Source organism: Lipophrys pholis, assembly GCF_963383615.2.
Source record: "Lipophrys pholis genome assembly, chromosome: 12".
NCBI classification, from domain to species: Eukaryota; Metazoa; Chordata; class Actinopteri; order Blenniiformes; family Blenniidae; genus Lipophrys; species Lipophrys pholis.
In genome coordinates, this window is record NC_137641.1 from 3,479,081 (window position 1) to 3,489,079 (window position 9,999).

The 9,999-nt window shown below is 43.9% G+C and overlaps 2 protein-coding genes across 3 annotated transcripts; one reads left to right on the forward strand and one right to left on the reverse strand.

The window, feature by feature from the left end:
- Positions 1-939: 939 nt before the first annotated feature.
- On the reverse strand, positions 940-5,826 carry LOC308118056 (uncharacterized protein). Its single transcript, XM_080477272.1, has 6 exons — positions 5,437-5,826; positions 4,928-5,042; positions 4,360-4,472; positions 4,156-4,255; positions 3,841-3,962; positions 940-1,969 (listed from the first exon to the last, which is right to left on the reverse strand). Exons 1-6 carry the CDS (start codon positions 5,525-5,527, stop codon positions 1,836-1,838), a joined length of 675 nt encoding a protein of 224 aa, XP_080333398.1. The 5' UTR covers positions 5,528-5,826; the 3' UTR covers positions 940-1,835.
- rpl28 (ribosomal protein L28) lies at positions 5,807-9,436 on the forward strand. 2 transcript variants are annotated; one of them, XM_080477273.1, is made up of 5 exons: positions 5,807-6,074; positions 6,529-6,616; positions 8,903-9,026; positions 9,133-9,251; positions 9,319-9,436. In XM_080477273.1, exons 1-5 carry the CDS (start codon positions 5,989-5,991, stop codon positions 9,406-9,408), a joined length of 507 nt encoding a protein of 168 aa, XP_080333399.1. In that variant the 5' UTR covers positions 5,807-5,988; the 3' UTR covers positions 9,409-9,436. The 2 variants fall into 2 exon arrangements, with proteins under 2 accessions (XP_080333399.1, XP_080333400.1); XM_080477274.1 differs by having other exon boundaries at positions 6,056-6,155.
- Positions 9,437-9,999: the final 563 nt, after the last annotated feature.

The window sequence follows — 9,999 nt, forward strand, 5'->3', positions numbered from 1 at the left end:
GAATGGATGAAAGAGTGAATGGATGAAAGCATGAATGATGGATGGATGAACTGATGAAAGGGTGAAGAGATCAATGAATTGATCGATTGATAAAGGTTGGATGGATAAATGGATCTGAGTGAATCGAGGGAAAAGTAAATGTATGGGTGAATGATGGATGATAGAAGAGTGAAGGAATGGATGGATGAATGGATGAATGAATGAATGAATGAATGAATGAGCTGGACTCCATTAGATTTTTGAAAAGAGAAACGACCCACACTAAACCAGAATCAAACAAACATGTTGATTGACCAAGTCACATCAATCAGCCGAAACATTAAGACCAGCCGTCCTGTCAGTTCAGACCGACGTGATGAAGAGGAGGAGGAAACAAGGAATGTTCTGCAGCTTCTTCACTTTCAGTTTGGAGCTGCACACTTCCTTTCCTTCTGTCTGTCCTTCCTTCCTTCCTTCTTTCCTTCCATCCTTCCATCTTTCCTTCTGTCGTTCCTCCCTTCCTTCTTTCTTTCCTTCCTTCCATCTTTCCTTCTGTCCTTCCTCCCTTCCTTCCATCCTTCCATCTTTCCTTCTGTCCTTCCTCCCTTCCTTCCTTCTTTCCTTCCTTCCATCCTTCCATCTTTCCTCCCGTCCTTCTTTCTTTCCTTCCTTCCATCTTTCCTTCTGTCCTTCCTTCCTTTCTTTCCTTCTTTCTGTCCTTCCTTCCTTCCATCCCAGTCCACAGGTAGAGAGATGGAGAGTGAGACATTAGTGTGAGCAATAAAAAAACACAGCAGGTAGAGAGTGAGACATTAGTGTGAGCAATAAAACACACAGCAGGTAGAGAGTGAGACATTAGTGTGAGCAATAAAAAACACAGCAGGTAGAGAAACCTGCAGCCGTCAATACAAGTAAAAACATTAAAAAAAATAAAAAATAGAAAAACTAGCTGCATGTTTTGTTTACTCCCTTTATTCCTCTGGACAATACTCTCTTTTGTATTCACAGCTCAGATTATTACAAACCCAGCTGTTACTGGAATTGTGCACTTTCGCGTCACCATAGAAACACAGTGGCTTAACGATGCAGTTCACGAGTCCGCCACTCGGTGGCAGCACAGCAATATAAGGACACTGCAATGTGTTATAACGGAACCATAAAACACAGGATATAAACTGTAAAAATATATATTTACTGTACTATTAGACTGCATTTTATTATACCTAAATATAATATCTCTAATTATTTTATTAATAATCAGTTTTTTCCTTGATACAGGATGCATTAGTGACTATATTATGGAAACTTCACATTAATTGATCCAGTTTCACAGCTTAAACCGTGAAAATAATTAATGTTAAAGACAATCAGTATTCATGTATGAATGAGTTCAAAACGTGAATTTCTTGTTGCATTTATTTATGTTCACTAAAGAAAACCTGCAGAATTGTCATGTAAACAAAATAATGCAGTTACTTTATTTTTAGTCAGTAGTTACTTTTTTATTTGCATTACCTAATGAAGTTACTCCACAAATATAGAGTAACTGTGATTTATTTTCAGTGACATCCACAACAGTAGCCAGTCGCAATGTGAGATGTTTTCATCTTATATTATCATTTGTTGACTTTTTATTTCAGCAGAAACCTTTTTAAGGAGTTCTTATTGACGTTATGATCCCAGAGGGGAATCAGAAGCGGCGCTCGGTCCAGAGCTGCAGAAGTCTCTGACGGCAGCTCGGGTCCAGCTTCGTTCACTTCAGTCCGTCTCTAAAAAAAAAAAAAAAAAAACACTACTTGTGCAAAAGGTGAATTATTTTCGGAGGCGCTAGAATGAGGCGTCGCGGCGGGAGCAGCTCAGCTCGGAGCCTGCAGCGCCGCCTGCAGCGCCACCTGCAGCGCAGCCTGTGCTTTGTGAACGGCGACCTCCAACATGGCGCCGTCGGCGAGCAGCTGCTGCAGAGCAGCCGGGTCCATCTCCAGCAGCATTCCTGCACAGACACATGAAGCAAGACAATAACGTCCCAGCCGTGAGGTTTGGTCTTTATTTCCACCTTGTGAGGCTCCGCCCTCCCAGCGGCTTAAACAATGACGCTAAGTTATGGATTTTAACGGGTTAACGAGCTTCATGCCACCAATGTTCAGGAGACGTTCAGGTGCATCACGTCACCGTGTGCCATGGCCGACCAATCGTCCTCCACACAATCACAAACTGATCAAATAAAACCCTCAGTGTTTCTGTATTTTTGCTGTAATTATCTAACCCTCTCTCGCTCTGTCTCTCTCTCTTTCTGTCTCTCTCTCTCTGTCTCGCTCTCTCTTTCTGTCTGTCTGTCTCTCTCTCTGTCTTTGTCTCTCTCTGTCTCGCTCTCTCTCTCTGTCTCTGTCTCTCTCTCTCTCTCTCTCTCTGTCTCTCTCTCTCTCGCTCTCTCTCTCTCTCTCTCTGTCTCTCTCGCTTTCTGTCTCTGTCTCTCTCTGTCTCTCTCTGTCTCTCTCTCTCTCTCTGTCTCACTCTCTGTCTCTCTCTCTCTCTCTCTCTCTCTCTGTCTCTCTCAGCACAAAGAAAATAGAAAACACAGAAACAACCCATCAAACAGTCAAATTAACCAGAACAACAGCAACAACTACATTAGGCAGCATGGCTCGGGTGGTAGGGCGGTCGTCCTTGGGCAAGGCACTGAACCCAGAACTGCCTGTGTGTATGCAGTGTGAGAGTGAGTGGTTGGTGGTGGTTGGAGGGTCGATGGTGCAGATTAGCAGCCTCGCCTCCGTCAGTCTGCCCCAGAGCAGCCTTTTCCGATCACCAGGTACCTACTGGATACCTCCAGTTATCTACTGGATACCTCCAGTTATCTACTGGATACCTCCAGGTATCTACTGGATACCTCCAGTTATCTACTGGATACCTCCAGGTATCTACTGGATACCTCCAGTTATCTACTGGATACCTCCAGTTATCTACTGGATACCTCCAGGTACCTACTGGGTACCTCCAGGTATCTACTGGATACCTCCAGGTATCTACTGGATACCTCCAGTTATCTACTGGATACCTCCAGGTATCTACTGGATACCTCCAGTTATCTACTGGATACCTCCAGGTATCTACTGGATACCTCCAGTTATCTACTGGATACCTCCAGGTATCTACTGGATACCTCCAGTTATCTACTGGATACCTCCAGTTATCTACTGGATACCTCCAGGTATCTACTGGATACCTCCAGTTATCTACTGGATACCTCCAGGTATCTACTGGATACCTCCAGTTATCTACTGGATACCTCCAGGTATCTACTGGATACCTCCAGTTATCTACTGGATACCTCCAGGTATCTACTGGATACCTCCAGTTATCTACTGGATACCTCCAGTTATCTACTGGATACCTCCAGGTACCTACTGGGTACCTCCAGGTATCTACTGGATACCTCCAGGTATCTACTGGATACCTCCAGTTATCTACTGGATACCTCCAGGTATCTACTGGATACCTCCAGTTATCTACTGGATACCTCCAGGTATCTACTGGATACCTCCAGTTATCTACTGGATACCTCCAGGTATCTACTGGATACCTCCAGTTATCTACTGGATACCTCCAGTTATCTACTGGATACCTCCAGGTACCTACTGGGTACCTCCAGGTATCTACTGGGTGCTCAAACTGTTAAAACTAATTGGTCTTTACTCTTTACAGCAGCTTGGAGCCTTTCATGACGGAGTGTTTTGACCAGTTTTGGCTCATGGCTCGTTGTTCAACACCCTTATGTTAGAATTACAGTAGTTAGTAGCGCCACCTCCACGGGAAGAATGTTTCAGTTCTCTTGAAAACAACTAAAGGTGTGAGTGTGACGGTCACCTGTGATGTCGTTTGCATGAAGCGGATCCATCTCCTCCACCAGGATGAAGAGCTTCTCTCCGAGTCGCTCCGTGTCGTCGGCGTCCGACGCGTCGCTGACGTCCGTTTCCTCCACGATCTGCCTGCAGAGACGGCGACACGTTAACGCGAACGCTTATTTCCACCACGTCCTTAAAAACAAGTGTCAGTCTGCGGAATGGAGACCTGGAGTGGGAGGAGCCTGTTGGTGTGTGGCGTTTGCATGTTCTCCCTGTGTGTGTTTACGTGAATGTGTGCATGTCTGATGTGATCGAGGAGCAACGCGTCTTCACGTACTCTTCCAGCGTCTTCAGGGCGAGTTTCACCTGCTCGTCCAGCAGCCTGGAGTCCGACAGGAGCTTCAACACTGCGTCTTGGTGCTGCTCCAGGAGCATCCCTGGACAGACACGGCTCATGTTTCAACTGCTCACTTTGAATGAATCCCCCCCTGAAACAGGATCACCGCTTCTGTTCCAGGTCCCGGTGATTCCTCTGACTGACCCGTGATTTTCTGCGAATGGCCGGTGTTGTAAACGTCCACCAGCTCAAACAGCTGCTCTCCCAGAGGGTCTGAAGACGTGGACACGCCGTCCTCGACCTTGCGGGTCAGCTCGCTGCCAAAGACGAGAAAACACAAGTGAAAACAAAGTGACACACTCAGAACGTTGCACTTTCTTTCCTTTTCTTGTGGTTTGTATTGCTGCCGTCCAATTCAACGACTTCATCCGTCTGATATACGCACATCTGCAGTGAGTTTGGTCACTTCGCAGGCTCTGTTTACGCGACAACGATTGAAGTGAAAACGCATCGTTTTTTTTTCGTTTTCGTTCTAGAAGTTTCACGTTTGCATGACGTTTTGAAAACAATGTCTGTTTCCACGGAAACAGCAATAGCGTTTTTGTGTAAATCGACTCAAAAAACACAATAAAAGTTTGGCGTTTTCACCTGAAATTGTTGTGTTGTGAAATGGCCCACAGTCATCTTCTGGTTCGTCGTTGCATGAGGCCTCATTCAAACTTTTCAAACCTCTATAAACAATCTCAAAAGGTTGATCTTGTCCCTCCTGTACCTGGGTTCCTCTGCCAGCTGCAGGGCTCGCAGAGCTTTCTCCAACGCTTCAGACAACAAGGTCTCGTCCTGTAGCATCTGGCTCAAGACCGGACCCGGCAGCTCCAGCAACATTCCTGAAACACGGAGGCATGGCACAGAATCTCAGTCTGAAATCCTGTCAGAGGCTGTTGGTCAAATTTAGACTTTAGGAGAGGTCATAACTCAGTTTACCCCACAAAAAAAAAATGGAGATGAGTAAAATGCAACAATATGCACAATTGATTAATCTAAAATGAAATCATAAATCATAGTGAGCCTTTCTAACATTCTCAGTTTTCAGTAATTTTCTAATTTATGACATTAGATATATGAGACAACTCTGATGATCACTTCTGATAAGATCATTGAAAGTCTCTCATTTTAGAGATGCAGGACATCACATTTCACACACATTTACTCCAAGAGGCATGTGCATATTGATCCACTGATTTCCATGCACACAGATATTAGTACACTCTCATTCCTCACCTGTTAGTTTGGCAGCATTTTCCTGGTGTTTGTGGTAAATCAGAGGGTACAGCTGCTCACCCAGTGTCTCCAGATCTTCATTCTCATCCATGTGTGTGTTTATATATCTTAAAACTTCATCCTGATCTGTAGAATTATCACTTTTTTCCCAGGTTTGTGATTTTAAAGCTTCACATCCTCCAATCACAGCAACATCTGGACTAAATCACCTCATACCGTCACCGAAGCGGCGTCAGATTTCCTTCTTTTTTATTCTGTGATCGAGCCACACGATTACGTGTATTAATTTGGAACAAAACTAGATTTTAATCCAGAATAAGATTTTCTTGTTCAATTTTTGACGACCGTCTGTAAACACGAGACGCACATTAGTGACGTCACGTTTCACTTGGGGACTATGTGTGTGTTTCTCCGCTTACAAGAAACTAGTCCCATATGAAATTCCACAAATAGTTTAATATGTTTGCACGAAACTTTAAATATAATTCTTATATTCCATCTTTGTGTGTAAATGATTTAGATTGCTCTGTTAAATAACACATTTTCTGTGACATGATATCTCCACGTGCGGACGTATCGCTGGTAGAGGTTAGGAAAGGCGTGCTGCGGCCTCTCCGGTCCTTTTCCTCCGCTAAAAGGTAACGTGGTCGCTCCTGCTGCTAACAGTCGCTCCCCAAAGTCTACATTTAACACTTATTAGCGGTGTTAATAGACTCAAAGTAAGCCGATGTCTTTACAAAGTATGTTATAGATGAGCGCGTGTGGGAAAATGTTCACATTCTGCGTGTTAATGTGTGGATATTGTGGAATAACGTCGCCGCGGTTAGGCCTCGTGGAGCTAATGTTAGCATGCCGCGCTAATCTTTAATCTATTCCAGGTTTTGTTTTACATTCTTACAGATAAACGCTGAAAAATAGTCATCTGATTGTATGGATTAATTGATTGGCGCACCGTAAAGTTGTAAGGTTGTTCGCGTGTTTAACCCAGGAGGACATGCTGTCCCCATGTTGGTGAATGACAAGCCGTTAGCTTCCTGTTAGCGGCTCGTCTGAGGAGAATTAAACTTATTTGAACACTTTTCTACGTTTCAGCCTCATCATGTCGTCCCATCTGCAGTGGATGGTCATCAGGAACTGCTCCAGCTTCCTCATCAAGAGGAACGGACAGACCTACAGCACCGTGAGTTTGTCAGATCAGTGCTGCAGTCAGACTCTTGTCTGTTTTAACCTAGTTTAATTTACATTATAGTTCAAATAATTATAATTTACAACCCGTCACTCATTTTAACAGCCTTATTGGTTTATAAATGTTAAAAACCAACACACTGGACAATTCATAGTGTGTCACTAAGGACAAACATTAAAGCAGTGATTGTGAAATGTAAAATCTATTTGAAGTAGTGAATGTCAAGTTTGTTCCACAGTTGAGGAACTTAAACGCTGCTTCACCTTGTTTCTTAGTGTAAACCTGAGGTGTGTGGCTCTTTCATATTCAACTACACCAGGAGTGTCAACCCCTGTCCTCCAGGGTCCCTGTCCTGCAGGTTTAGCTCCTCACAGTTCAACACACCTGATTGCAATGAGGGGCTCTTTTTCACGTCCTTGGTGATGACATCATCAGTAGATTCAGGTACGCTGTAGCAGGGAGCAACTAAAAGATGCAGGACAGGGGGTCCTCCGGGACAGGGGGTCCTCCGGGACAGGGGGTCGGAGACCTCTGATCTCGACCTTTAAGATGAGACTGATGCAGAAAATGTGTCTTATGTGACATTTATGAAGTTTAAATTGCAATTCAGGTTGCGAAACATGTCATTACATTTTCAGCCCTTTTTGTAACTGATTTCATTGGTTTCCACCTTTTCACAATTTTTTTAGACGGCTAATATTTTACCCTTTTTATAAATTTTTGCTTTTTTGTAATGAACTTTTTTTGTTTCAGAATATCAAGTAATTTTAAAAGATGTTTAGTTAATGTCTTAATGTGGCGTTTAAATTTCAGGTGCTGGTTCATAGTTACACTCTGCCTTTATTTGTTCTCTTGTCAAGGAATCAAAAATAGATTTCCTAAAGTCATAAGAAAACTTAATATTGCTGGATTATGTAAAAAGATAACGGAGCTCCTCAATACAAACCCTTCTTGGATAACTTAAGGTTTCCAACATCTTCAATACAAGTGAGTTTCTACAATAATCCTTTTAATTTGATTTAATGCAGAGGCCACATGCAGTCACATTTCACCTTGAGTGAGTAAAATAGTGGCATAACCTTTAAATTTAAACTTTAAAGTAGTTTGTTGTTGTGGTGCAGTGTACTGGATGAAAAGGTTGATATTTTCACAAAACTCATCACTACAGAAAATGATGACAATTGAAACGTCGTCAATTTTAAAAATGCAAAATTCTGTGAAATGTCCCCTAAAACAAGCTGTTGCATTCTGGGTGTTTTTTATGAACTTGGCCTGACGGCGAGGCTGTGAGGTGAATGCCGGTTTGTGAGATTTCAGAATCAGGACATTTTGTCATCAGTGTAAATTTAAACTGCTCGACTTCTCTTTATACATACATGCAAATAAATATAGACAGAAAAAAGTAGAAGGCATAAAGACGAGGACGTGTGTTGCTGCTTGAGTCTCAGTGTCTGCTGCTCGTTTGAACTTTGAAGTATTTACTTGGTAGTTTGGCCGGACTTGGTTTTGGTTAGGGATGTCCATATCGGATCGGGGCCGATATTGGTGATTTGTGAGTGATCGGGGATCAGCAAATCCAGCCGATCTACAAGAAAGGAAAAAAAAGAACGCGGTCCGCAACGTCCCCTAATAACCACAACAATCAGGGACTAGAAGCTCCGGTCGAGCTGCAGAAGCTAGAAGCAGGCGGAGCGGAGCCATAGACCTATAAAACTAGAGTTATATATAGTGGTTTATGTGTTTATCTGCAGAAGTTTACTTCTGCAGATAAAGGTCTGGCATGTGTACTACATGTCCTGAAGCCTCGTGTTGAGCCGTGTTCATAGTGAGGTGTGGACGGAGGTTTTATGGGAGGCCAGGGAGAAAAAGATTGTTTTTTCGTCGTGTGGATGTTCCTCAGTTTACAACAACTAAAGAGAAAGAGAAGAATTTTGCTTCAATAAGTGAGTTTTACAATAATTTCTATCTAAACCAAGCTTCTGCTAATAGTGCTTTTAGCTTCAGACATCTTAGTCGCTCCAAAAATAGACTGTTGAGTATCTTTGCAATAGTAATGTGAGTATCGGATCGGGAAAGTATCGGTATCGGCCGATACTCAATTCTGACAAATCGGATCTGTATCGGGGGCAAGAAAGTGTGATCGGGACGTCCCTAGTTTTGGTCCTCCAGCCTCATGTTTGACACCCAGCAGAACTCTTGACAGGCGTAGCTCCTTACGAGGGAAGAACCGTCGGTAACGATTGACGTGTGATGCTGAACGAGCTGCTTGATGATTGACAGGAGCCCAACAACCTGAAGGCCCGGAACTCCTTCCGCTTCAATGGGCTGGTGCACAAGAAGACGGTGGGCGTGCAGCCGGCGGCCGACGGCAAGGGCATCGTGGTGGTGCTGAAGAAACGTAGAGGTGAGTGTTTCTGCTGAGCTGCACGTTTGATGACGTGTTTGTAGCGTCGTTGCCACGGAGACGAGCGGTTCACCAACAAACGGGTGTTTGCGTTGTGGTTTGACAGGCCAGCGTAAACCCGCCAACTCCTACGAGAAGATCACCATCAACAAGAACTCCCGCGCCACGCTCAACAGCCTGCGCCACATCATCAGCAAGAACAAGTACAGGAAGGACCTGCGCATGGTGAGCCGCCGTCCCTCTGACCTCTGACCTCGTCCAGGAAAACGTCTGACCCTCTCTCTGTCCTCAGGCCGCCCTGCGCCGCGCCAGCGCCATCCTGAAGAGCCAGAAGCCCGTCGTGGTCAAGAAGAAGCGCACCAGGGCCACCAAGGCGGCATAAACACACCTTCAAAATAAAGGAACACTTTTTGTTTGGAAAAAACTCCCATGTTGTCTTTGTTCTGGAGATTCTGTGTTTTGAAATGCTGAATGTCTCATTTAGTGAAACTAAAGATCAACTTGTTGACACAAAGTCAGAAAAGTTTCTGGTCGTTGTTGTTAAAACAACCAAACGTTGTTGGTTCCAGTGACGCCAGGAGAGGCAGCAGCTGTCAAACTATTAAACACATTGAAGCTTTACAAAGAAATAAATTCATTCAATGTCAATTAATTGATTTAATCCTCAGGAGACAAAACAGGAAGTAGAGCAACTGGAAAGATTAGTCCCAGGAGAGGAACTCAGTGGTTTGTGGTACGGTCCACTCCTGAACGTCCTGAATGGTTTAGACCTCCAAATAGTTGTAAGAAGTTGTAAAAATGGCAAAAACTGGATTTTGATTAAATAACGATGGTGAGGCTGCAGCAAGGCCTCCAAATGGTAAAAAAATATGACATTTTAAAAACTGGATTGTGAATAAAAACGACGGTGCTGAAGCCTTCGTCGCCGACCAGAGGAGTCAATCCGGCCGAAGCACCACGGAGAAGCTTCCTC

Excerpts from the sequence above, each read along its gene's own strand:
- rpl28 (XM_080477273.1), top strand. The coding sequence starts at position 5,989 with ATGATATCTCCACGTGCGGACGTATCGCTGGTAGAGGTTAGGAAAGGC. Across the intron at positions 6,617-8,902 it reads ACGGACAGACCTACAGCACC|GAGCCCAACAACCTGAAGGC; the intron begins GTGAGTTTGTCA and ends GATGATTGACAG. Across the intron at positions 9,252-9,318 it reads ACAGGAAGGACCTGCGCATG|GCCGCCCTGCGCCGCGCCAG; the intron begins GTGAGCCGCCGT and ends CTCTGTCCTCAG.
- LOC308118056 (XM_080477272.1), bottom strand. The coding sequence starts at position 5,527 with ATGGATGAGAATGAAGATCTGGAGACACTGGGTGAGCAGCTGTACCCT. Across the intron at positions 4,473-4,927 it reads CAGCTGGCAGAGGAACCCAG|CGAGCTGACCCGCAAGGTCG; the intron begins GTACAGGAGGGA and ends CGTCTTTGGCAG. Across the intron at positions 1,970-3,840 it reads TCATGCAAACGACATCACAG|GAATGCTGCTGGAGATGGAC; the intron begins GTGACCGTCACA and ends GTGTCTGTGCAG.